This window comes from Drosophila yakuba, chromosome 3R (genome assembly GCF_016746365.2).
Source record: "Drosophila yakuba strain Tai18E2 chromosome 3R, Prin_Dyak_Tai18E2_2.1, whole genome shotgun sequence".
NCBI classification, from domain to species: domain Eukaryota; kingdom Metazoa; phylum Arthropoda; class Insecta; order Diptera; family Drosophilidae; genus Drosophila; species Drosophila yakuba.
The window spans coordinates 18176645-18203837 of record NC_052530.2 but is presented as its reverse complement, the minus strand read 5'-3'; the positions used below and the strand labels follow the sequence as shown (position 1 = coordinate 18203837).

General features: G+C 43.8%; 7 protein-coding genes across 9 annotated transcripts in view; all 7 read right to left on the bottom strand.

Moving 5' to 3' along the window:
* Window positions 1-11461, bottom strand: part of LOC6537342 (dopamine receptor 1) — a 37615-nt gene extending 26154 nt beyond the window's left edge. Inside the window, exons 1-2 of one of the 2 annotated variants that reach the window (XM_039376839.1) lie at window positions 10565-11461; window positions 264-324 (exon numbers count right to left, since the gene is read on the bottom strand). In XM_039376839.1, the coding sequence (XP_039232773.1) occupies window positions 264-324; window positions 10565-10858 (355 nt within the window). In that variant the 5' untranslated portion in view covers window positions 10859-11461. Of the gene's footprint in view, window positions 1-218; window positions 325-10564 lie in introns of both variants that reach the window. The other variant, XM_002097863.3, reaches the window with a different exon arrangement.
* A 481-nt stretch (window positions 11462-11942) lies between these two features.
* LOC6537341 (putative serine protease 42) lies at window positions 11943-14318 on the bottom strand. Its single transcript, XM_002097862.3, has 4 exons — window positions 13953-14318; window positions 13335-13500; window positions 12509-13220; window positions 11943-12442 (listed from the first exon to the last, which is right to left on the bottom strand). The coding sequence occupies exons 1-4, from the start codon at window positions 14190-14192 to the stop codon at window positions 12019-12021; spliced, it is 1542 nt and encodes a 513-aa protein (XP_002097898.2). The 5' UTR covers window positions 14193-14318; the 3' UTR covers window positions 11943-12018.
* A 525-nt stretch (window positions 14319-14843) lies between these two features.
* On the bottom strand, window positions 14844-17153 carry LOC6537340 (CLIP domain-containing serine protease 2). The gene is made up of 4 exons (XM_002097861.4): window positions 16731-17153; window positions 16353-16518; window positions 15517-16291; window positions 14844-15448 (listed from the first exon to the last, which is right to left on the bottom strand). The coding sequence occupies exons 1-4, from the start codon at window positions 16938-16940 to the stop codon at window positions 15031-15033; spliced, it is 1569 nt and encodes a 522-aa protein (XP_002097897.1). The 5' UTR covers window positions 16941-17153; the 3' UTR covers window positions 14844-15030.
* Window positions 17154-17351: 198 nt separating this feature from the next.
* Window positions 17352-18453, bottom strand: LOC6537339. Its single transcript, XM_002097860.4, has one exon. The coding sequence runs from the start codon at window positions 18432-18434 to the stop codon at window positions 17544-17546; it is 891 nt and encodes a 296-aa protein (XP_002097896.1). The 5' UTR covers window positions 18435-18453; the 3' UTR covers window positions 17352-17543.
* A 483-nt stretch (window positions 18454-18936) lies between these two features.
* LOC6537338 (chymotrypsinogen B) lies at window positions 18937-21011 on the bottom strand. Of its 2 annotated transcripts, none has more exons than XM_002097859.4 (4): window positions 20730-21011; window positions 20492-20657; window positions 19613-20381; window positions 18937-19383 (listed from the first exon to the last, which is right to left on the bottom strand). In XM_002097859.4, exons 1-4 carry the CDS (start codon window positions 20925-20927, stop codon window positions 18975-18977), a joined length of 1542 nt encoding a protein of 513 aa, XP_002097895.1. In that variant the 5' UTR covers window positions 20928-21011; the 3' UTR covers window positions 18937-18974. The 2 variants fall into 2 exon arrangements, with proteins under 2 accessions (XP_002097895.1, XP_015048288.1); XM_015192802.3 differs by having other exon boundaries at window positions 20721-20816.
* A 923-nt stretch (window positions 21012-21934) lies between these two features.
* LOC6537337 (serine protease gd) lies at window positions 21935-23830 on the bottom strand. Its single transcript, XM_015192801.3, has 4 exons — window positions 23684-23830; window positions 23374-23621; window positions 23139-23310; window positions 21935-22990 (listed from the first exon to the last, which is right to left on the bottom strand). Exons 2-4 carry the CDS (start codon window positions 23578-23580, stop codon window positions 22020-22022), a joined length of 1350 nt encoding a protein of 449 aa, XP_015048287.1. The 5' UTR covers window positions 23581-23621; window positions 23684-23830; the 3' UTR covers window positions 21935-22019.
* Window positions 23831-24991: 1161 nt separating this feature from the next.
* On the bottom strand, window positions 24992-26200 carry LOC6537336. Its single transcript, XM_002097857.3, has one exon. It carries the CDS (start codon window positions 26071-26073, stop codon window positions 25204-25206), a length of 870 nt encoding a protein of 289 aa, XP_002097893.1. The 5' UTR covers window positions 26074-26200; the 3' UTR covers window positions 24992-25203.
* Between the last annotated feature and the right edge of the window lie 993 nt (window positions 26201-27193).

Below are 27193 nucleotides of genomic sequence, written 5' to 3'. Positions count from 1 at the left end.
CGAACATCGAGGGATGGGTGTGCGTGTGCGTGTGAGTGTGTGCGTGTGCGTGGTATTTGTGTTTGTGTCACATGCAACAAGCAATTTTACAGATAATTGTCGTGTCCATGTCCATGTCCGTGTCCGTGTCCGTGAGAGCGATGAAAGTGGTCGAGTGTTGGTGGGGCGGTGCTGTAGGTGGGTGGCTTTTGCTGTACATTCAACGACATTTACTTTACCAACAACTACAATTGACACAAGTGACAGCGGCTCCGGTTCCTCACCAACTATTGTATCCATTTCAGACGCATTTGTCCAGCTGCTCTCATTGTAGAACGATGTCAACTGCAATGGAACGAGTTTCGAATGGGTTGTTATATGGGTTGGTACAATAAATGTATGTAGTGCGAGCTTAAGATCGTAAAGCATGGCTTACAATAAAGTTTTTATTTCATGGTACCACTTTTATGTACTTTTATGTACCACTTTTCAACTTCATAATTTACTAAAAAACTATTTATATTAATCACTGAAAACTTTTACGTGTTTCTTCCCCTGCTTAAGTGGCTGAATTGCTACTTTGCCACATGTCTTTGATCTCCGCACACAAACTAATTAAATTTGTGAAATATTTTTCGAATTTAATTAGCTGGCATCTGCATCAGTTTTCCCTGAACTTCGCTCCATTCATTTTCCTTCGCCGTTGTCATCCTGGCTGTTTGTGGCACGCATGCCTTGGCCATACAAAAAAACTATCAATCATTTGTGGCATCTGTGGCAGGACCGCAAGAGGCAATCCTCTTCAAGAAGCTCACCAAGCTACCCACCAAGTGGCATTATTCATAATTAAAATTGACAAAATTTCCAGAAAATATCCAGGCCCGTAGTAAAATTAATTTGTTTTACTAAGCGCCTTGCCGCCCACCACGTTTTTGCCCAAGAAATCTCTATTCATGTATGAGTATGTCTATGTATCCATCTGTTTGTGGCAACTTTGAGTTGGAATTTGTCTTGTGGTTTCTTTTGCTCTTGGGCAACCAGACATGTTGGCATTCCGGCGGTTGCCTTCGCTTTTGGTGGCCCCAACTATTTACTCAATTGAACAATTGAGTCCTGTAAATTAATTTATTAATTAATACGAATGGGCACAACACGGCGAGCGCAGTGCAATTACTTTGGCAGGGAGAAAAAGGATTCGCCGAATTCAAAGGATCCGAAGTGCCTGCAGCTGGGTATCCTTTGCGCGTTATTGCCACGGGAATAAATAACCATAATGAAGGCCATAATAAAATGCTCAAAAGCAGACCCGAAACCGCTGACAAATGCAATTAATTAATTCAAACATAAAACTGCCGACGCCGTATATATATTTTGTTCGTTTTCAGACTTTTGCAGCTTGGACCCGGAACTTTTTGTTTAATTAAAATTGTTCTTGCTGCACGTGTGTGTGTGTGTTGTGCATAAGCTGCTTAATTACTTTCAAATTGTTAATTGTTTGAAATGGAAACTTTAGTTTAATCGGCTCAAATGCGGTCGTAGAATGCCATAAATACGGCATACTTACGGGCTGAGCAACGGGACGTATGCGCAATATCATGTATTACCTTTTACAAAACTTAATTTATTCATGCTTAGATTAAGGTAACCATGGGCACTTCGAACATAACTCAAATTGCGTAAATATTTAACTCGACCAAAGCAACAAGCGCCCCAGGCGGCAATATAAATGCACTACACTGCGCTTACTTATTCATAAACTATATTGATTCGCCCTATAAGAGTAGAGCACTTAAGTACACAAGGAACGGGTTGCCAAAGGGATTGCCACGTGAAATGCTCCATTTGTGTACAGTAAACAAAATTAATTGACGCTGAACATCACCAGCGAAGTGCGCTGGACAATAAAAGACACTTAAGATTATAAAATTTACACGAAATGCCATCTCATGTCAAGTGAATTTTCATTAAACTCACCATCAGCTGTCGCCCAGATTCAGTAATGCAGCCGAACATTACACATTACACTGATGTTAATGTTTATGTTCATGTCGCTGTTTCTTTGGCGGCAGAGGAGGCATCATTAAAAAGCAGTTAACACTCCGGAAGTGGAAGCGTGACTCTGCGATATCCTCCATCGGAGACCATCGGAGTACCATAAAAAATGCCCGTTTTCACTTAATTTAAGGTAGAGCTTGCCAACATCTTTTATTAAAGAATTGAAAGTGGCTCAATGGAATTGCTTTGTCACATAAATGACTTTAAATACTAGTGCTGACTCTTTTCCATCTTCTCCAGTTGTATTTGCACAATCCAAAAATGTTTTCTGCATTGAAACGAAATAGCTACATTTTATTCCTGTAATTCGCAGCTTTTATATTTTGTGTGCTGTTTGAGAATGTATTTTTCACATTGTGAGTATTTTAATTAAGCAAAGCCTATTGATTCATGTAACATTTTGATTTATAAATGGATTTTAAACAACAAAATTGTAACTTAAGAAGTTTAAGCGTACATTTGACTGTTTACAATTGTTTTGGACCGCCTTCCCTTTAAGTCCCATTTTCCACTCTAAGATATATGCTTAAATTTAGATGCTTTCACCGGGCAAAGTAAAAGCTAAACAAAGCATCTGCCAACTGTTGGCTAAAAGATATTTTAACAGCTGGGGAGTGGGAGAGGAGAGGAAAACAGAAGGAACAACTGTGACACCAGTTACTGCATTTAATTGGCAATAAAAGTGGACAACAAATGCTCGTGGTCCGCGTTCCGTTCCCCGGAGGCCTCCATAAGTCAACAAGGAGCTCTGCCTCTGCTCCTCTCCTCCCGGGAAGGAAAAAGGGTGGTGGGCGGTGGGACGTGAGAAATACCAGGCTAGCTAAAGTCGCACTTGGGTGCTTTGCCTTTGTTTGCAGAGTTAAATGGCACAATGCGTTGATTAAACGTCAACACACCCACACACACTCCCATACACCCACACACACACACGCGGAGAACACCTGGAGGCCGTACAATAATAAGGCACAAAACCTGTTGGCAGGACAACAAGAGAAAAGGTGGCATTTTTGCCCACCATGCGACTGTCTGTTCTTTGTCTGGCCGTCTGGATAGGCGGAAGTAGTGTGATTTACAAGTGGAAAGGACGAGCCGACAGGCTGAATAATAAGCGAATGGTACCAAAGGACTCGCCGAGTATTCCACACTTTACAGTGTCATTTGAGCACTTCCGCCGACGGCAACATGAGTTGCAAGGATAACAAACATCAGAGCCAGTGCCACATGACCCGGGGCACAGCATAGTTGTTAATTAAGTGTTCTGTGCAATTACTAGACCGAAAACGCCTTAACAATGCTGAAGGACCTGGGGAAAACATAACCGCTATGCCTCAGTTTCCTATTCAGTTCAAAGAGCAATTCTGTATGTATAATGAGATTTTCCTGTCGAACACATAGAAAATGTGCAATTCTTACATTGAAAGAAATTGCTTAGGAATGTTAAATTGCTATATATTTAATTGCTGGTTAGTAGTTATAGAACCGCATTGATGTATTATGATATGTTCAATAGCACAATTTCAATGTTCCTGCAATTTTCATAGTGTTCCTCTTGATGGCTTCTTAAATTCTCCAAGTCTTTTTAAAATCTCTCGTTTTTCGCTCAGTGTTCGCTCAATACATTTTCAATTTTCCTGCACTTTGAACTTTGCAAGCCCAAAGGTTTTTGCGGCGCATTGAACCCTATTTGGTTGGGTGGCCAAAAGCGAGTAAATTCGCTGCTTCGTGCTGTTTAGCATATATTTAAATTCGAACAATAAACAAGAAATGCTGTGGGCGTCTCTTGGCAAGTCGTAGGAAGAAAGGCTTTCACACACAGGGCTGGGAATCTCACGTAGAAGCGATAATTCTAGAGCCTAGACAGCTGATTTATGCGCCCAACAAATATTTGTTCTTTGCTTTCGTAAACTTTCTTCCAGAACTTAAAGTTTCGCTTCAGCTAAACACACTTGCTGCCTCGTTATGCAATGTGAAATGGCTGGAGGTGATGTGGCAATGGAACACTTGAGCAGATGCTAACTGCACTGACAATTGCGAGAGTCGGCTATCTCGCTATCTCTCATCTGTTGGCCATTGTGTGGACTGTCAATGCTCGTCGAGGATTGCAAGGACGTACAGGACTCAAAGTTGCTCCTGCAGACAGCTGTCAACGGGAATGCTGATGTGCGTGAGCGTTTGGGCTCTTTGTTGAAATTTCGGCTTAATTAAACGAAGCCGAAAGGAAAGAAAGGGGAAAAATTCTCGCAGACACATGTGTCTGGCTGTCAAAACTGTCGTAATTGAGGCCCTCAGCATCTAAGGATCTCAGCATCTCAGCATCTGAGCATCTATGTATGCATGGCCATTAAATGCAAATGAGCGCCTGATGGCGCGGAAAAGTGTGTGACATTAAGTAGGGATTTTCCTCCTTCAGTTGAGCGCCTGCCAAGATGAGCAGCGTCCTCAATTATGAATGAACTAATTAGATTCCTCCCCCTCCGACCGTCGATGATGGATAACAAGTTTATTCTCCCTCGAGCGAGGTTTTCACACTTGTACCAAGTGTTTGGCTGCCATTTTTCGGACATGCTAAAGACACTACCTTTGACCACAAGACAGACACAGACACAGCCACGCTCTTGTCGAATTTGCCGACGGATAAATAATTAAAATAACCCCAAGATGGACATGAAGTTGGGACACACCACGTCCCATTTTGCCCCCGGCTGTGGCAAGTTGTTATTAAAAATTCATTTTATTTGGGGCTTGCGAAGCATGCTTGCAAAATACTCTTAGTTAATTGCTTTTTCAAGATCGTAAACCCGTTAATTACCGCAGGACGATAAGCTAGCTGACCAGAGTTGAGCAATTTCATATATAGATTTTAGTTTCAATTTTACCAATTTAAATAAACTTTTACGGCTCTCAACTTTCAAGCATCAATTAAATTGCTTCTTGCAGAAAACCTTTTTCGGATTTTAACTCAATGTTTTTAATCGTTTCCTTTAGTATACCCTTTAAGATTGCTTAATAGACGAACTTTAGTGCTGTTTGCGAAACTCAAGAGTGCTGTTTAATAGGCTAAAACATTAAGTCCATCCACCGAATGCACTCAATAGCAATGATAATTACCAAAGGCCGATTGTTGTGCTCCGATTGGACATTGTGTGAGGTAATGTTCCTGGGCACTTGGAAGGTAAATCAAATGCTGCAGCATTGTTTGCCTTATCGCTGCTCTATTGCCTGCCAATTTTCGGAGGACCGGCGATTGTTTGTTTTGGCAGCTATTCAGCAGATTGCCATGTTGATTTGCCCGGGGCGTATTGTCAACTTCGGGATAATTAGCTGCAACAGGAGATGAAGCGGAGGGTCGTTGATGTGCAACACAGGAGGGGTAAGCGGTTGCAAGGGAGCCCTTGAGCTGATTGTAAGTGCAGTATCTGCATCGCCCATCGCCCATCGCCGCTCAACCTATCGAACTTAATCTTCTGCATGCCATTTTCATCCGCATCTCCTATTTTTGTGAGAGCATCGATTTTATACTTCTACCACTGGCATATATATATTTTTCCTTTTGGGATCTTCCATGGAAGCAAAGGGAAAAACTTGGCAAGTGAACGATGTCAGTCAGTGGCGTTCAGTTGTGTGCTTAACACAAACAGCCCGTTAACTCGCACAAGTGTCGTCTGCACACAAACACCACTGCAGACACTTACACACACACACACACACTCACACGCCAGTGGAGTGTAAATACAGATACATCAATGCAACTGCACTTGTTTCAATTGAAAGGAGAAAAAATGGCGACTAGAATGGCTGAGAGAGAACCATATCTCACGGATTTCTCTTAGCCAAGTGTCAAGTTCCCACACACTTGCACAGTGGTCTCAATGGCAGATGGTCTCATTTTATCCTTTCATATCGGGAAAAATTCAATTACTTGTTCTTTTCCCAAGCAACTACACGCAAAACAATCTTTGAACAATTACGTTAAGCTATTGGGTTACAAAATAAACACAATTGTGTATATAAATGGTTAAGTTGAAACAGAAATGTAGTAATTGTTATATTTTTCCGATGGTTCTTTACATATTAAAAACATCCAGATATGTGTATGCATAATATGCATATTATTTTGATTATCTTAATCATAAAAAAAAGAACAAGATATTTAATTTATAAATCTTTCGAGGACTTTACTAAATTCCTGAAGTAGTTCTAAATAGTTCAACAGTTTCTACCAGTGTTTGGGAAAATTCTCCCAGCTAGGAAACTCAGATTTCCCAGCAATAAAAATGTAGTCGATTATCTTGATTGTGTTTTGGCAATGGCTGGCAAACTTGAACACCCGGCGCGGATGATTGACATGACCCTAGGAATTTTATATGGTCGTGGCCCCATTAAATTGACTTGTCACGAGTAATCGTTCTGCACTTTTGTGTCATTGGCGAACCATTGATGGCAAGGGCTCAACTCGTGGAGAAGAGCTTCATAAAATGGCTGCAAAAGGGCAACATACAAATAAAATGGACCCAAAGACACACACACATGGGCTAACAGAGCAGCAAATAAAAACTGGGTTTATGGTCAATCAGCAGCGAACCTTTTGGAGCTTACTGAATTCTGAATCCCTCTGACTGCTCATCGTGTATCCTTAGCCCCATTCACCTGGCCCTAAAATGAAAGAGGTAAGCGAAATGCAGACAACATAAAAATCACGAATAACTCGCTATTTTCATTTGCTTTTCCTTTTCCAAAACCCACCAGCAAACAGAGCAAAAAACGCAAGTCACTGTGGAAAAGAGTGGAGGGTGCAATTAAATGGGAACACCTAGACAAACACATTGTGGCTCTTGTGGCCAAGATTAATGTGGAATGGCCGTGATGGTGGCTTCAGAATCGGGATCTGGATGCACCTCCATTTGGTTGTGTACCGTGTGTGTGCCGTGATGTGTGTGTTCCCCATGCGGTCTCCATATATATGTATGTACTTTATTGTATACATGCATGACCCTATTCTGTAGGGAACGCCAGCATTCAGCTCATTTATATTGCGGCTAGCCCCGTGATTATGGCAGCCAGCTGTCACACACATTTAATTAGGCGAAATTGGTGAAATTTATACTGCTACTCTCCTACACTTCCCCGACTCCTTGTTTTAGGTAGCCATGAGCTAATTGAAATTTACCGCGCGTAAGCATCAAATTTAGATGTATGTTATGCTTAAAATAAAGTTACCACAATAATGGAATATTTGTGTTCCGAATACCTCAAATATCTACGTCGGAAGGAATTAGGCATAGACACTAAACAGACGTCTCTAGTTTTAAACTTTAAAACTTTAGCAACAAAGTTTCTACAAAACATAAAATTAATACGACAAAAAAGCGATTATTTGAAGTAAGGGTAAAGCCATGTAGGAATGCTATTTAAAAAGTTTTTTAAACCGCTATTAACATTATCTTTGGGCCCAAAAAAAACTGGGAACAGAAAGGGTGTGTTACTTTTAATCATTTGATAATTCTTAAACGCTTCAAGTAATTTAAAGAGCATTTCAATAAAGTGTAAATTATATACATCATTTTTAGCTTAATAATATTATTTTAGTGTCACATTCAGCCAAATACTAGCCAAATGAACCACAAAAGAAAATGTTGCAATTAGGCTTTGGGCTATTGGAAAACAGCGTACAATTTCACTGCAATAAATTGTGTAGTCGCCAAAAGCAAACAATTACAATTATACCAAATAAGTGTGATTTCAATTGGCCGGCCTATCGATAGCAATCGGGCCACGCCCCCTCCCACTTGCTGCCCACTGATTTGGACAAATTGCCGGCGGAAATTTGCGCAAATTCCAGAGGATCTGGTTCAATTCGAATACTGATACATATACATATATGTATAAGAATATATGTGCGTTGGGATAACAAAGGAGGCGATTTGCTGAATGGAAAGCACAATCCACATGGCAGCGGCAATAACAAATAAGTCTATTAATATTTTATTATTATTGCTATGCAAAGCCTGCGAACAATGGCAAGCCGAAGTTTTTGCCTCGCGACTAGAAAATGCGGAATCCCATCCAAGAACGCGAAATCACAATGGATTAAAGGAGGTGATAGGGCGGATGGGGACTGGGAACTGGGAACTGGAAACTGGGGACTATTCATGAAAAGTACGAGCATAAACCCGCTTTTTATGCATGCAGCCAAGATTCGTCGAGTGCAAATTAATAATTCAATTAGAATGCACAACGCGGCGTATGCGTGATGCAGTATGCAAATGTCAGAGAAAAGAAAAGAAAAGCGGGAGGAAAAAAGACACTTTTCTGCTGACAGATGATGGGCACAAATGTCAGTGTCAAGCTGCGGTTAGCTCTCTTCAATTGAGACTGGTCTCAAGTTGTCTGGTCTATAAAAAAAACAAGAGAGAACGCTATAGTCGAGTTCCCCGACTATCTGATACCCGTTACTCAGCTAGTGTAAGTGCGAAGGACAGTTTTTGGCGGTTTGTGGGCGTTAGAGTGGGCGTGGCAAAAAGTTTTTTGGCGAATAGATAGAAATTTACAAGACTAATACAAAAATGAAAAAATATCAAAACATTTTTCAAAAGTGTGGGCGTGGCAGCTTTGGGCGGTTTGTGGGCGTAAGAGTGGGCGTGGCAAAAAGATTTTTTGCAAGTCGATAGAAATTTTCAAGACCAATACAAAAATAAAAAAATATTTAAACATTTTTCAAAAGTGTGGGCGTGGCAGTTTTGGGCGGTTTGTGGGCGTTAGAGTGGGCGTGGCAAAAAGTTTTTTTGCAAATCGATAGAAATTTACCATACCAATACAAAAATGAAAAAATATTAAAACATTTTTCAAAAGTGTGGGCGTCGCAGTTTTGGGCGGTTTGTGGGCGTTAGAGTGGGCGTGGCAACATGAATCGACAAACTTGCGCTGCGTCTATGTCTCTGGAGTCTGTGTGCTTAGTCTCAACTTTCTAGCTTTTGTAGTTCCTGAGATCTCGACGTTCATACGGACAGACAGACGGACAGACGGACAGACGGACAGACGGACAGACGGACGGACAGACGGACATGGCCAAATCGACTCGGCTATTGATCCTGATCAAGAATATATATACTTTATATGGTCGGAAACGCTTCCTTCTGCCTGTTACATACTTTTCAACGAATCTAGTATACCCTTTTACTCTACGAGTAACGGGTATAACAAGTGCACTCGATATAAGTGCATCATGTAAGTGGAAAAATGTGAACTTTTCATCAGGCGATTAGCCAAAATTGACCCAGTTAGCGTTCGGTAAATCAGAGCAGTAAATACGCCCTGAACAGTTTGTAAATTAGTTGAAAATGTATTTACGTGGAAAATGTGCGGCACATAAACATGATGACAACGTGATCCTGCGATAAATGGCCTTGCTCCACCCAACTTACGTGATACTCATTATTTACATTCGATTGAAAGTTAAACGTGCGAACAGATGAGCACAACTTTGCCGTTCCACACAACAAGTATTTAGATCTATATCTATGTCATCGTCATCGTCATCGTCGTCTGCGTGCGTTGCCTCATATCCTTTACTTTGCTGCCACACCAAGCACGTAAATTGCTCGTTCTCCCAAAAAAAGCAAAAATAAAAAAAAACAAAAAAAAGGGGGGGAAAATGAAATACACACGAGTGAAAAAAGGGATAAACTTTGGTTTTGGTATACATCCTTGGCGGGGTTCCTTTGAAAACCGGATTATGCATCGATGGAGGTGTGTACTCGCATCCTAGCAAAAGTTTCTCCATGTGCTGGCTGCTAATGAGGCTCACATTCGTTTTCATTTACCAGCTGGTTGGCTAAAAGTGATATAAATTAAAAGGAATGCCAACGGAGAAAACTTTTCCTAACTGCCAACCTTTTGTTATAATTTAAACTTTGTATTAAATATTATAAAGGCGTGCGGGATGTGTGTGATAATCGGGTGATAATCACCCAGACTTCCCTCATTGGATAACTTTTTGCACCCCTTTCTCTTGACAATTCATTAAGCAATCTGCCCGCGGATTGCGTATACGCCCCATAAACCACGGAACCGCCCAGAAAACTCTACGACAATGTTTGGGAAATATGCCAGCACGTAATAAAAGTGAAATGCTCATGAAGGCCAATACCCTACATCACCCGATCGGAGACAAAGACATTGTAAATTATAGTGGCGCTGGATACCTGAAACTACACTGAAAATAAAATCGTGTTGTATATAGTTCTTTCTGCGAAAGTACCTATGGAAAACAAATATTGTGTTTCTAATTGTAGTTCACAAACATTTGATTGCTTGACATATAATAATAATATGGTTCTAAATAGCCAACCACAATTTTAATAAATCTTTTTGTCCCGTGTTCCTCGCGTTTTACGAGCTCCACATTGGACATAAAGCCAAAGCTAAGGCCGCATCCGAAGCCAAACCCAAAGCCCAATGAATGCCTCGTTGGCAGCCACATAAATACAATCGACCCAGTCCCTCATCTCTCCATTCCTCATCCGCAACTCACCGTTGTGCCATCATAGCCATTTGTCAGCAGTTGGATGTCGATTTCAATGTCCAGATCCACCTTGGCGGTCGTGAGCTGCAGCGGCAGATGATCGGCGTCCAGCAGCGTGGAATTTGTAGAGAATCCGCTGCTTCCACTGGATGTGCCATTCCCGCCGATGGTGGTGCCGCCACTGGGGTTGATGGTGGTGGTGGTGCCGCCGCTGATGGTACTGGTGGTGCTGGTTGCGACCGTGGCGGCCACTGAACCCACTCCTGCTGCGATTGCAGCAATCGCCCGCATTGCATTTGTCATTGGAACAAGGATGATTAGGAAGCCAAATGGGTGCGATGAGTGTGGATAAATGAATGGATGGGTGGATGGTGGTTTCCTCTTTTCAGCGATTCAGATTCTCAGTTGCGGGCACGGCAATAAATTGCCCGACTACGGCAATGCAGCATTCTGCTAATACACTTCTTCGATTCGAAATGCGGCAATTCAAGCATGTTCAGACGGACTGAGGAGCTCGCTGGATTTCAGATTCGGGCATCGCGGAAAACGCGACCCAGAGTCATGTCCAGCCATCAATCAGGCGAAATTACAGCATTAAAGTCACTGCTTAAATGATTAATACATATGCTTGTAATACGCACACACACTTGACTGACACACACACACTCTCGCACACACGCACACACGCACGCCCGTCAAGAATTCTCGATCGGCACACGGGATTATGTCCGATTATATGGATTGGTTGGTGTTATCTAGCGTTATCTGGCGTTATCTGGCCTTATCTATCCAGCTTGCCACCGCTTGCCGAACCGTGCGAACTGAAGGCTGAACGTCGACTGTCCGGACTCCGGATACGCACGACTAACGGTATCAGTACGACCAATGCCGTAGAGTATGCAACAACTTTCGAGTTCCGCCGGAGCCGAGAAGTCCATTCAACAGGATATGCTGCTCCCCAGGCGGAATATGTGCGCTGCGCAGAGAGAGAGAGAGAGAGTGACTTGGAGAGGAAAAACATGAGAGAGCGTGAGCTGAAATGAAATGAGGGAAAGCACCTGTTGTTCCTCGGGCGCGTTTTCCCAGCGTTTCACTAGCGACTGCGACGCGACTTTTGACGCCACCTCCATTTGTTCTCATTACGAGACAGGGAACAACGTTGCGATGTCATTTGTGCCGAGTGAATGCCTCAACTGCATGCAAATGGAATGCAATTGCCGGCTTTGACAAATCGCCGCTGGCAGCTCTGCTGGCCGATGCAATCTTTCAATTGAGATACCCTTCCCTAAAGTGGGTACCACAAGTACGTGAAATTTCTTGTGCATACAAACTGTAGTTAAAGTTATTCATTCCCTTTTTTGATAAGGCTAATGCTTTCAAACCTTTGTTATCTTGGGACAGCTTTACAAACTATATCATAATTTATTTTGGCACTCAATTCAACTAATCTCTTGGAAAATCTCTCAGAACCACATGCTCCTGACCAGCCACTCGATGTGCTTGGCCACATCCGTATAGATGACAGGCAGCGTCAGGTTGCATCTGTTGGTCATTCGCTGTCCGGCTGAGACGACGCCGCGCAGCATCCAGATATCCTCCTCCTGGAGCATCAGTCCGCCGCCGGAGTCTCCGCTGCAGGGACCGGATGCCTGGGCATTGCTGGCGCAGATCGTGTGTGAGGTGATGAACTTGGCGCTCTCCTCGGACAGATTTCCACGGCATTCCCACTGGGTGATGATGTCCGTGTCGGTCATCTTGGCCAGTCGCGTGTTTCGGTTGCCCTTCTCATCCTCACCCCAACCAGCCACATAGGACTTGTGACCCGAGGGCAGTTCGAGCAGATAGTTCTCATTCCACAAACAGATGGGCTTGATGTAGTCTCCAATACTAAGTGTAGTTACAAATTCAAGTTAACAAATTTGACAAACAAAATCAATGATTAAATGCACTTACTCAACGTGATTAGACAACTGCAGCAGGGCCAAATCTGCGTCGGTATATAAATTGGGATTGTACTGTTCGTGGATTAAAAGTCGCGACACACCTACTGTGGCTCCCGATGAGAAGAGGTCCAAGGAGTTCCGCCCCAGCGAAACTATAGTCCGTTCGCCCGGCAAATTCCGGCTGCCAAAGCGGAAGCAGTGGGCAGCCGAGATCACTGTTCTGGCCGAGATCAGCGTTCCGCCGCACAAGAAGTTGTAATCCCTGCCCACGTGCTCGAAAAGAGCTGCCATCCAGGGCAGCTGACCCCGCTCCACCTCAATGCCGTTGTGGATAAAGGGTGTCTGGATGATCTTCTCGCGCCCACAGATGCCGCTTAGTTGGCCGATGGTTTGGGGATAGGACTTGGATACTTGTGCGGACGGGTTTGATGGTCGAACTGGAGGTCTGGCTGGGGTCTGGAACTCTGGTTCTTGTGGCAATTGAGGCACGGGTTGTGGACGCGGACGCTGATTAGTCGGAGGCTGTTGTGGCCGTGGCCTTGGAGTTGGTTGCTGTGGGCGGCGTCTTTGAGTAGTCTCCTCCTCCACCTCATATACTGTGTAGTTCCTCTGAGGGGTCTGGGGCCATTGGTGATCAGTTCGCTGAGAAGGCGGAATTGCGGACAAGGGCACAGAAGTTCCCAGAGTTCGCGACAGAGTTAGCCTTGAGCTTGGAGCTCCAACTGTAAGGAAATTAATAATGAATGGTAAAGTAAAGAAAAAATATATATAATATAATATTACATTCTTGGACATTTAATTTAAAATTTGTTTTCTTTTTGCTAAGATTTACTTACAGGGCCTCGCCTCGCACACAACTTCTCCATTGACCGAAACCTTTGTGAGTTTGGGCACCACGCCCGGCGTGGGAAAGTCAATTCTGTAGTTGATGGGCTCGTTGTTGGACAAGCGATACCTCAGCGAATCCTGATCCTCCAAGAAGTTAAGACTGCCCGGAGACGACTGAAACAAGAATAGAGAGTTCAATAGAAGGTAAACAGTCTGCGTCACTTTATATATTATAAATTCCAATCCCGACGTCACTCTGTGGGGGGTTTATACCTATGTAAACATAGCGCAACTGGCAAAACCGAAGCTCTGGCAGAATAACAACAATATAAGCAGCTGAGCTGAGGCGGCAGGTCTCTCGACAAATGGCAAACCTGTTCCACAACTTTAAGGAAAGCGGTAGAGAATTCAACTGGGGAGCTTTGTGGTAGGGGGTTTTTCCGGACGCGACTTGTCTTATCAGTATCAGCCATGCAATTCCCATGAGAATCAACTTGACCAATGAGCTCGCCCAGATCGATTGCGGAAAATCGGACATTCGATCTGAGAGTGAGGTCAATGCTTGATAACACTAACGTTACTAAGCCTAAATATTGTAAAAGAATTAAACATTTGGGAAAACTTACCGGTGTGTCCCTGCCAGGCTGGGAAAGTTCAACACGCACCACGTTTTCCGTGTTCGTTCTATCCAGAACTAGCTTTAAGTGTCCTATGAACTGATTCTCGTACTCCAGATACCGAAATATCATCGGACACTGGATATATGGCAGGTTTTGGGCACTTATATGGCTGATTTTTAGTACGGCAATCAGAAAACCAAGCAGCTGCAGATGGCTCATCGCGAGTACCAACCTTTTCCGGAACATTAAATATTTATGATAAATTAATGCGACTGCAATGCAACTATACGCGTATTCAATCTAATCGAGGTTCTGAGGTTAAACCGCACTCATTGAGAGTCGCGCTATGAATGACTGGTGTTAGCTCAGCCAATTCGTATTAGTTTCCGATCTAGCTGAATAGTCCGATCCAAAACAAAGCTGGTTGACTCTCCCAACCCGATCAAAGTTAGTGACGTGGGTATACTCTGCGAAAAAGGATTTTGGCAGGTCAAAACTGGGTTTAACTTAAAATTATTTTCGGGCTTAAGAGCATAAGTTACAATTTTATAACACAACAATAAATTGGTTTATATCTGACTCGAGTCTTTTTAAAAATAATTTAAAATGTTAAATTATATAAGCGTTTATTTTGCGAATGAGCATGAAAAGCAATTCTGAATTTGTGTTCCAAAAGGTTTCAAGATTAATTATTGTTATTTCTGATTATCAATAAAATTCAAGCACTTTTCGATGGTAATAATTATGTATGTTTAGTAATGATTTAAATCAGTATAAAACCCACTGTTATAATAATTTAAAGTATTACAATTTACGATAAAGATAATAGTGATAATACCATTGATCAAATAATGATAAAGATGTTTATCATAACAAGAGTTAAGAAATAGTTGGCAGTGTATTCAAGATGCTCCGCTTTGATTTATTTTTTCAATGATTAATGAAACCACTTAGAATTACCCAGAGCGCAGTAATGGGCAGTAATGCATGGATCTTCCGATTACGTAACTTGGAGTACATTCATTAGGAGAAATCTCTTCAGGAAGGCGACATGCCTTCTTTTTTGGCAAACTTCATTTGCTGTTTAATTCCACATGTTCCGGCGAACCCAATCTATGTGTTTGGCCACATCGGTGAATACGGATGGCTTGGAGAGCTCGCAGGTGTTTTCCTTTTCGTTTATAGCACCTCCAGAGATCACTCCCCGCAGCACCCAAACTTCCTGCTCCCGGAGCATTAATGGTCCACCTCCATCGCTGGCACAAGGTCCTGCACCCGTCTTCTTGGCACAGAGGGCGCTCGGCTGGACCAGCACATGGGGCAGCTCCTGGACACAGTTCGATTCGATGACGATATTTAGGTCAGTGATCTTGGATACCTCCGTGTGGCCGGTGCCGGTCTCATCTGGTCCCCAGCCGGCAACATAGCTCTTGTGACCCTGGGGCAAGTCCATGCGGTTGCTGGTGCTCCACAGGCAAATAGGCACTATGTAGTCCGTGTACCTTGTTAAAATATAAGTATAAATAGGCAGTAGTTGTGTATATTTAATATGTTTGTTTCATAGACTCACCTTACAGGTTCGTCCAATCGGACCAGCGCCAAATCGGCCTCCGTGAATTGTTTGATTTGGAAGTTTTCGTGGATGATCAGCTGGGATACTCCGCGAAATTCTCCATCTGAGTGAATAGCCAGAGTGTTTCGCCCCAAGGAGACGGCCAGTCGAGAGGCAGGCAAGTTCCTTCCAGGAGCACGAAAACAATGGGCGGCCGATAGTACCGTGGATGTGGAGATCAGGGTTCCTCCACAGATGAAGGCGGGTCCGTTGCTCTCCCGGCGCTCGAAAATCGCTACCAACCATGGGAGCTGACCTCGCTGCAGGCTTTCTCCTTGGAAGATGAATGGAGTGATACTAGCTCTCTCCCGACCGCAGGGAATCCCATTGGATGAAGGGTTCTGCTGGGGAACAAGCTCTACTGGGCTTCTCACCGCCTGCTGGGGGGCAGAAGATCGACCAGGTTCTGGTGTCGTCCGCTGTGGAGCGGGATTTGTTATCCTCGGCTGGGTGGTAGTACCTCTGATCGGATTCGTCTGCTGGGGGGCAGTACCCCATCCAGGATTCTGGAACACTGACAGTGACTCATTATTACCCACAAACATCTCTCCATTATCCTCGAGTCTTGGTTGACTGGGCCTGGTTTCACTGTAGTCGATCTGTGGACTCTCCTCTTGAGGCCAAGTGGGTTGACGTCTGGTAGGCACAGGTTGGGGGGGACTAGCCCCAAAAGTCAATACTTGGGACGGCGACCAAGTGATTCGCAGCGTAATGGCGGTTCTTGGTTTGGGATCTAGAAAATAAATGCGTCGCTAAATCGCATTTGAAATATATATAAAACTAAAATAACGTACATTCTAAGCCACCGCAAAGTTCCACGCCATTCAATTGCATGCTAGTTATCTTAGGCGGTATTGTTGGAATGGGGAAATCAACACGGTATCGAATCTGCAATCCCTGACGAAGATTTTCCTGGGTCACATAATCATCATCCACCAGCGAAATGCTGCCCACGTATTCCTAAAAATATTGCATATTAAGTCTCCGTTAGCACTAATACAAATTAATAGAAACTTTATTCTCTATTACGCTTGTTTACATGAATATTTAGCTTTTGCAAAGGCAATTGTCATTGCCGCATGGGAAATAGCACAACCGCAAACAAGCAAAGTGATAACAGAAGCAACTGATTTTGAATCAAGAATTTCCAAGCTAATAGTGCTGATTCTTACCTCAAAATTGTGATAGCCCTGCTGGGAGAACTGAAGGATTAGCGTCTGGTTATTGGCCACCGGATGACGAAGTTTCACCAAACCGATGTACTGCCCCATATAGCCCTGGTACTGGAATCGCGGAGAGCAGCCATTCCGGGGCAGCTGGCCAAGAGCCAAGTGAATCAGAGAAACCAGGAGGAGAACGGTCACCAGCTGAAGCGGACTCATTGCAAATGGGTAAGAGCTGAGCTTTTCCAGTCTATTTTATAGAGAATTTAATTACTCGCACTAAAACTCAAAAGTCTCACTCAATGAGCAAGGGATTTACGCGATCTAAGTCTCCCGATTTTTCATATACTTAGTCAGCGGCTCTCCTCACTTTGTGTGTTTTTAGAATTAATTTTTTGGAGTTATACTCTCGAGCGCAAATTGCACTTGCACATGCCAAGCTCCATTATGCAAATATTTCATTCTTTCCCGCGTCTAGAATGCCATTTGCACATCGCCTCGATAGATCACAATTTATTTATTATAATCAATCCGAGAGCGGGATGAAATATTACGATGCATAGTCATCATTTTATTTCAGCTTTTCGTTAATCAAAACTATGTAAGCAGCGTAAAGAAAATATATAAAACTCTTCTCACAGAATGTATTTAAAAGATTTAAACATTAACTTTGCTGCTTCTTTTTCATACGAAATATTTTATAGAATTAATATATATTTTTCTGTTTCTATAGAGGTCCTTTGTATGTGCTGTATCTGCTATATGTTCGCCGTTGATTAGTGCAATAATATTTAATTTTTAATGTATAGTATATTTCCCCATCTATTTGTTGGGTGTTTCACTCTCGCGATAATCCGCGATTATATCCTCCAGCTGTCTTTCCACTTCGACCCGCTCCTCGGTATATTCCTTTAGGGTTTTATCCACACACTGATTGCTTTGTCTTTGGATGTCCTCCAACTGATTGCCTTTATTCCGCAGGCTCAGCAGATTCTGTGGAGCATTCTGGAGGCCATCAATAACCCTTCTCACGTCCCGGCGACACGTTTTTGCCTTAACGCTGGAACAGCCTTCAGTGGCATCGATCAGCTGCCCCGTTGGATTTTGCAGGCCATTTAGGGAACTTTCCAGGTCCAAGTTAAACCGAATCTGATTCCAGATGAACAGACCAACACAGCTGCGCAATCGAAGGCCGTAACGATTGTTGAAGTTTTCAGTGATGGAAACAGCCTCCGCGGTCCTAAGCCCTTTAGTGGAATCCTGAACTCGCGAAACCTTTGCGGCAGCCCAGAACTTCCATTCATTCTGAACATTGAGTTTGGAGACAAGTTGCTCCTCCTGGTTCTTGATGTTCGCCAGGATTTTTAGCAATGGGGATATGGCCAAGCTCAGACCAGTTAAAGCTTGTAGGGATTCCTGCAGCGCTTGTCTCCTTTTCTTTTTCCGAGTATTGGGTAAATCGGATAATAATTTCCCCACATAATTATCAATAAGATTTTTCAATTGCGTTATCGTACCTTCATTTCTGTCTTGCAGTTGGTTAGTTGTACCAAGAACCGAAATACCTTTTTCGTTTAGCCGTTCCGGATCATTGGGCAGAGCTCCACCGTCTCCAAATTTATTCCATATATCAAAGGCAGTTTCTATTGCCCGAACTCTGCCATTCCAGGCAAACAGGACCACCAGGAGGATTAGAAAGCCGGTGCACTTCATCTTTATACCAGCCTCCTAAGAGACTTTATATCGATCGTACTGGCCTTTTATAGCCAATTCATTCGGCACTTAAATGTGCAGCACGCTTGCCAAACATTTGTTCAGCCGATGCCAATCATTTAGCAGTCAACACGTGGGTAGTCATGTTTGTTTTTACGTCACATAGCCGTATAAATGTAATACACATAGCTATTAACTTGTAAGTTAAACAACGAGAGTTGCAGAAAAACCAGAACCAAATTCTTCGGCTAAATCCTAAAATATATACATAGATTCTTATGTTACCCCCTGTAAAAGAAAGATGAATATACATGTAGTGTGCATCCCATCTATTAAATAGATTTTTTTTATAAATTCATTATTGCCAACGTCGCGTAGCAACTTAAAATTCGATATTTTTTTTTGGCTTATCACTCATCCATCATTGTAAATGAAATAATAGAAAGACGAGTGCCGCAAACCCGTTTTGCCCAAAATCAGCAGACAGTAAAACATCTCAATATGTTTTGGCATTAAAGTGTTTAATTTGATTCTGGATGCTCAGCGGATGTTTTCGTTTATCCAGTTGATGTGCTTGGACAGATCGCAGTAGAGTACATACTGGTTCAGCTGGCAGGTGTCGGCAGGTCCGCGTTCCCCCGCGGACACAATACCCCGGAGCAGCCACCGATTGCCCTGCATGACCATCAGACCACCGCCGGAATCGCCGACACAGGGCCCAGATCCATCGCGGTTTCCCGCGCATAGACTCCGCTCCGTCACCATGTTGGCCTTCCAGTTGCTGGCACAGTCCGTTGGACTGGCGATATCCGCCTCCACCACGTGGGGATACTGCGTCCTGGAGCTGTCCTTCTCATCTCTCCCCCAACCCGCTATGAAGCCAGTGGTGGACACCGTGCTGCTTGCCTCAACCGTCCACATGCAAATGGGTGCAATAATGTCGTTGAATCTGACAAAAAAAACAAAAAAAAAACATAGTTCTTAAAATATGAACTTTATATGTTATATGTAATATATTATCACCCTCTGTAAGATGCGCATACTAGTATTGTGAAAGAGTAAAATTCAAAGGCTATAATATTTGAACGGGAATGCCCATAGCAAAAAGATTTATTGTATAACCAAAATGCGCTTTCATGCTTTTTAGCGTTATTTTTATAAATAAATTAAATACTCACGTCACCGGCCGCTCAATGGTGATCAAAGCGATATCCGCATCCGAATAAGACCGGGTATTGAAATCCGGATGCCAGAGCAATCGCATCACATTTCGCATTTCGGCCCCATCCTCGCCATAGTCATCCAGATCATAGCGTCCGAGTCCGATGACCACGCGGTCCTCCGTCATCCGATGCACACAGTGGGCGGCACTAATTACAATGCTGGCTGAGATCAGGGATCCTCCGCACCTAAAGGACAGAGCGCGAACCTTCTTGTGATAGACAGCCGATAGCCAGGGGTACCGACCTCGAGGAAACTCATTTCCATTTACAATAAACGGCGTTGTGCTGCCCTCTCTGCCGCAAACTACTGGTCTTATTTGGGATCGCGGATCAAAGCGTTGAGGTGGTGGAGTCGGCGGAGGAACGGTGGTTACTGTTGCTGGAAGTGGTGGTGGTGGTGGTGGTGTTGGGCTGCTTGTGACTGTTCGCACAGGTGGCCCAAAAGTGGCCGTAACACTGGGCACTGGTGGATAGAAGAAAATGTCAGATGGATTGGGTGCTGGAGTGACCGCTGCTGGTTGTCGATTGGACACCGTCGTCCACGGCTGCGTAAAACCACGCCAAACATCATTGCCCCGTGAAGAGGTAGGATAGAATACGGTCTGCACATTCACATAGGAGCCATCTCGGGTGAAGGGATTAAATGCGGAGGAAGGAAACAAATTCGGCGAACCACTGATTTCGATCTCAAAGAAGCGGTTAAAAAAGCTGCTGGGCGGCGTGTCTGGAATAGTGCTCAAAGGAATTCAGCAGGAAGTTGGCACATTAACCATAAAGGACTTCAAAATGCTGTAAGACAATACCTATTTCTAAAACCTCACACAATCTACTCACATTCGCTGGCCGAGCACAAGAGCTGATCATTGTAGGAGAGTCGCGTCAACTTGGGCAATCCGTTGTCTGCAGTTTGTCTGAGGGCTACGCGAAATTTTGCCATATCTCTATTCTGTCTTATCGCATTCTCATCCGGATACGGTATCAGGCTACCAACCTTATGGGTCTACGAAATGCAAGGGGAAAAAGTGGTCAGTTGGGTTGTCAATTCAACGCGAAGATCGCGTACAGCTCATACATCTTGTTCACCCCGCTGCGAGAAGCGTACATCTATGATATTCCGACCCCGATTCAAGCCGGGCAGCGTTATCTCGCCCTGCACACCCTCGAAGGCATCGTTGACATAGCGGAAGTAGTCCGGACACGAGTTCTCCGGATAAAGTTGGCCCCCGGCCAAGGCGATTAGCGACACAACTACGACCAATTCCAGACCCATACCTTTCCGGACTCTTGGATTAGAAGCTTGGAAAGAAGCTCTCCGTTCCGCACGCGACAACCAAAGGTGGGTAAATACAACTGATTGCGAGCATCGAATATCGCTTACAAGTCTCGACGGGTTGCTGAATCACTCAGTATCGGTGTTGAGCAAAACTGGAAATTCCGCATCGTGCTGAGCCAATAAGGCCTCTGCCATCAAACCTCCATCAAAACATTTAGGAACTAATCCGACGTTTGCATACTTTGTTCTCAACGAAATCATTGTAAAGTCGTAATACTACCATGGCAAAGAGTCACTTTGATTTTGATACCAACATTCAGTAATTGTTTTAGTGTACCTCGCTTACCTTGATTATTCTGCCGAAATAATGAAAAGAAATTGTTTGGTAAATAAGTGTTTATTAATGAACATACCCTTGGTACCTCGTACTCAAATGCCTAGAAGCCAACGGCCATCTGTATTTTGAGCGAAAACCCCCTCGGATAGAAAACTTGGAATATTTTGTATAAACAAAACAAAATATTAAATTCACAGAGATTATGCATTATGATCAATTTAATTGAAAGCTAACGGTCATATATCGAATTGCCGCTTTCAATATTGATGGGGTTAAACTTATAATTAATAAATTTAAAGTTAGAGAAAAAGAAAAATGATCTTTCTCTTTACTGATAAGAAGACATTTCAGTTACTGAGTTAGAAAACCTGCTGTTGCTCACAAACGATTTTCTTGCTCTTGAGTCTAAAGTATTATTATCAAAGCTTAGTTTGTTTATAGTTGTTGTTAGCTCAATTAGAGGAAGTCTCCCACATGTTACTCTCTGATGAGCTCTCACTTGATCTAATAGAATTCCCTCTTTGGGAAATTTGTAATCAACGATTATAAACATCGATACTCGAGTCTTGAGGAAAGGGGTTGATATTAGCGCTAAGTTAAGTATATTCTAAGATAGATGGCAGCAATGCATGCTTGGGAAATCCACCGGCTTGGAAAAGGTAATATATTAAGCTACTCAGAGATTTATTGAGAATCTTGCACATGAATTTCTAGGTTTTCCTGTGTTGTCACATTATAATTATTTCAGCGCCTCACATGACCATATTTTGACGTACCCAGTCGATGTGCTTTGCCACATCGCAATAGATAACATACTTGCTAAGGTCGCATATTTCTCCCTGGCGAGGCGATAAGGAAACCACTCCCCGAACGTGCCATCGATTGTTCCGCAGGACGATCAGAGCAGATCCCGAGTCGCCGAAGCAAGGACCATGTGATTCTGAATTGCCGGCACAGACGGTGCGCCGCGTGATGAAGTCCTCCGCCCGCTTCATCTCCTTGAGACACTGATCCCGTGGCACCAACTGAACACTCACTGTCTTGGGAAAACGCGTCTTCTGGGCACTCCTATCGAAGCCCCATCCGGCTACTGCGCCCGATTCGCCCTCATTTGGTGACACGCCCATATTGGAGCTCCATAGGCAGAGGGGTCGAATGTACTTGGTGTACACCATCGGAGCGGTCAGCACCAGCAGGCCCACGTCCACATCCGGAACTGGGTTGCCATCGTAGGCGGACGGAGTCAGCACGCTGCTTACGCTGACCAGAGAGGCTCCATTCTCAGGATTCTCGTTGCGATCATGCCTGCCCAGATAGACCCACAGTTGGCTGGCACTCTTTCCATAAATGCAGTGAGCTGCAGTGATCACAGTACGCTTCGAGATGACCGTGACCACACATTTGTAAGTCGCCGTGGATCCACCTTCGTAAAGGGCCGCTAGCCAGGGATACTGACCCCGCGTCACTAGGTCGCCTCCAATTTGCAGAGGCGCAAAGCCCTCCACGCCGCACTCCTCATAGTCGGACTCTATTTTGGGCCTGGTTTGAGAAAAGAACGGATTGGAGACACTGTCCGGTATGTTCGGCACCGGACGCGACCGAAACAGTTGACTATACTGGTTCACCGGACGAGACTGGGGTACAATTTCTCTTGGGACTTCACTAATTTTCGTTGAGGTGGACATGCTCTGGCGTCGGGTCATTGTGCTCGAAGGGGCATCGTCTGCAAAAGGTAAACAAAAGATATGAAAAATTGATCATAAACATTTAAAAACAATCGTTGAACATCTTTAGCGGAAAAATATGTAGATTTTTCAAAGAAACTTGTATTCTAAAGATTTAAGCAACAATATTGATTGCTCAATACGTACATTCATCATTTTGGCACAGAACCTGGTCGTTAAATTCCGCCCGTACAAGTTTGGGCAGCTCGTCACCGAAATCCTGGAACCGCACAAACACCTCGCCACGTTCTCCGCTGCGTATCTTTTCAAAGGCCGTCGCCTTATCGGGATACGGCTTGAGGGAGCTCACAGTGCTCGCCTGCATGTGTGGGGTTTCAGTATGTAATAGTTCAATCATTTTATATAATCGATGGGGTTTTACCTGGTCAGTTCCGCGAGCTGTGAAGACCACCTCCCACGATAGGCTGTTCACACCAGCGCGTGGTGCGGTAAAGACGCCAATGTAGGCTCCATTGTTCTCCTTGTAGTAGCTGAAATACCTCTCGCAATTGTGCTGCGGCACCTGCAACGCCGAGCCGATATTCAGATTGAGACAAAGGCCCAGCAAGGTCAGCCACACGATTGTCATTGCGACGGTTACAACCAATGCTGAATGGAACTGAACGAGAACTGGAATCGAATCCAGAATCAGAATCAGAATCAGAATCCACAAGCGACTGGCGATGCACTACCTCTCCACGGAACAGCTGATCTCTCCCCAGATTGTAGAACACCCCCATTGACTGATCACTGGCTTTTCCCAGCCATGTCAAGCCTTCGGCTGAGCACTTTTTCTAAACGTACAACTAACAGCTATTTCTGAACCCGCTTCTCCGCAGAACCATTCCGCTGGGGAGCTGCTGGCGGGAGAAAAATCCCCGACTAAATAAACATGGGACTTGTTTTACAAACCCACCTTGCATATAAACTTAAACTCGTAGTTAGCTTTAGCTCAAGAAATATTCTCTTCTCGTTTACTCAATCGATCGTGCTCAATTTTTATAGCAAAAAGCTGTTTAGTATCAAACAAGAACTTGTAAAAAACAAAAACAATTTTCACTGGCAAAGATTATGCCTGATAATTATAACAAAAGTAAACATTAAGCATTGCGCAAAATGAAGCTTTTAATGCCTGTGAACTATCACTTAAAAAAAATAATAGCCCCCAAAAGTTTAACGTATTCATTTATTTATTACCAAGAAAGCTAAAAGTACACATTCACGAACGGATAAGAAAAGTATTATTTGTTCATTACTCTAGAGACTTTACACATTTTTGAGATCTGTGGCTGCCCCCCTTATAAATCGCGTAAGTTTAGCTTAAAGTTATTATCAGGCGAGGCAAGGTGGTTTATGTGAATTTCCATTGAAAATTATGTTTGTGGGACGACGTTTATGGCGACAACGCATTTGGCCAAAAAACTTTTGCCAACAAAACAAAAAGAAGCCAGTGAGAATGAGGGGAAGTGCTCCTAACTTCACGACACCCGCAACTCAATTTTGCTGCATTGTGGCTGCGCCAGTTCCCCAATTTGCCCCAACTGCCTGCCGGCAACTTTTATAATCAGTTTCAAGTTTGTTAAGCTTTGTAATAATTTGTTGAGATTTGGCGCGAAATTTTTCGATTTCTTTTCTTTTCCCCAAACAAACTTGTTGTGAATTGTGCCGTCGGCTCAAGTCTGCCAACTTAGCGGAGGCACTTTGACAACACATCGGAAAACGGTGGTGCAGGCTTCCGCCTGCGTCAATAATCGGGTGGCAAGTGGAAGGAAGCGGAAGGCAACAGTGCGTCTGACTGCACTTGAAGGCAGCTCCAATTGGGCGGCCTAATTGGAGCGGTTCCTGTTCGGGCGCCACTTCAACATGATGGGTTGGATGGCCGGCAGGGCAAATCAAGTCGAATCAAATTAGGCCTCGTGAATGGAGTATTAAACTGGGCTAAACTTACTCGCACAATGTGCTACCTAAAATATTAGTATTTGTGGCGAAAACGTATGCAATGATTTTGAAGTTCGATTTATTACACATAATATAATCTTGCATAAACTAGAGATTTTTTTTTACATTTATACATATTTTTCTTGCATAAACTAGAGATTTTTTTGTACATTTATAAATTTTTTAAGAATAATCAGTAATTACCAAGTTATAGAAACATCAGCTTACATTTGCCAACATCTAATGACGGTATCCCAACCAGAAGGATTCCATTCTAGGCTCGGCGGATTATCTTAAAGGCATCGCAGGTGCAGATGCCGCGGAACCGACTGAATACGAAGACAAATGGCTCCCCGCAGGAATTGAGGAAGTGGCTTTTCTGTGCGTGCACAAAGCCAGTGCGAAGGGAGCATTGCAACTCATCATGCCATGAGTTATCAGCCGATTCCTCCACCAGATGCGTGTGGAAGACATTGAGCAGCTGAAGCGATCGCTGCATGCGAGGTGTGCGAACCAAAGCCAGCAACTGGATGTAAGGACGAAACTTGATCCAGCGCTGGCAATCCTTGATGTCCACATCAGTGCCCAGATCAATGATCATTAGCTTGCAGTCGTGATCATGGATGGCCCTCAAGATGTCCAGCTCCTTGGGTCCCTTGAAGCACTTCTGCAGCTCCTCCGTGACGGTGAAGCCCAGTTCGTGACTGGGAGTTTGCATGGTCCATGGATATCGCCGATTGGCAAAGTCGAACGCCAATTTCTGGCGGCGCTCTTGCTCCATTCTCAGTTCCTTTACCACCTTATCGATGGGCCTTATGGCCTGGGAACCGCGGCGCAGAAAGTCCACCTGGATCGGCGCCTTTCGCTTCTCCACCTCTTGGTTGAGGGCCTTTTCCGCATCCTCGTTCTCGATCTCCTCCCTTTGGGCGCCTTTGCAGCAGCGCAGCTCATGTGGCGGCATGTAGAAAGGATAGCCCACGTGGGCCAGATATTTATGCCACTCCAGTCGATTGAAGGGCTCACGGGGCACAAAGAAATCATCCGGCTTGGTCTCGATGCGACAGACATTCTCGTCCAGGATCAATGGCCACAGGACGTCGAAGAAGGAGCCACCCAGCGTTCGTTTGTCCTCGGAGGTATTCATTTTGGGTACTTGGAATTTCTATTCATGTAATTTGGACTGACTAGCAAATGTGTGTCTATGGCAGGGTTTCCGTTGCCTCGCTATCAAATGCTTAATAGGGTGACACAAATCTGCCAGCATATATCAATGTACACCTAAAAATATTTTGGTTCCTTTCCCAAAACTTTGTATACAAAGTTTCAATACATTTTAATAATATTGACTTATTTCCAGAGCTTCTATTTATTACAATTATAAGTTTGCAAAATGTGTATCTAATTATTTTCTTTCTGAAATCATTATCAGCAGTGAAAATACCACCCCCATCAGCAAAATAAATTAGCCTCTGGCACGCCCCCTAATAACAAACATCCTCCCCATTTTCCTATACCTCAACTTGTTTGTTGGCATTTGTTGCCAAATTTATGCGCACTCACAGGCAATAACGTTAAGTAAGTATTCTCATCGGGAGATTCCCGATTCCACAACAACAATTTGGATACATTTTACGACATTCCATGCCGTATATTCACGGTAGCCGACGATCGCCATTATTTTATGAGCTGAAACAGCGAGGTGAAACTCGATTTTATGAGGGAATGCAGGCGCAACAAGATGGCCGCGATTTTCATCATGCCCCCGTTCGAACATTTATATTAGTTTTAGGGGGCGTGGCAGATCCGAGTAGCAATGACTGCGACAACGGTGACGAGTTTTCGGGCTCATTAGCTTTTATGGCTTTGCTTTTATTGCTCGCGGCGTGGCAGCTTTAATTTCGAGCACAAAGTGTTGCCTATCGCTGGGCGCTCGGGCGCCTGGTGTTTGGTGTTGTATCCTCTGCATGTGAGCAATAAATTTTCATAAATCAATTGTGCGTGCCACGTTGAACACAATCAGAGGGCTTACAAATCGGAGGCACCTAACAAAAATCCAATCCACAAAAGGTTTGAATTTAGATTCATGTCGGTGCACCGAAAGCCGAGTGACGAATGCCCATTTTACGCTTCGATGTTTGGGAACCTATTGATTTAATATTCGGAGCCAGTGCAAAATTTTGATTCTAACCAAGGATTTTAATTTTAACAGGAAGATTCATGCCATCTGGTTTTTGCAGGTTGCTCTCTAATTTCGCAGTTTAAAG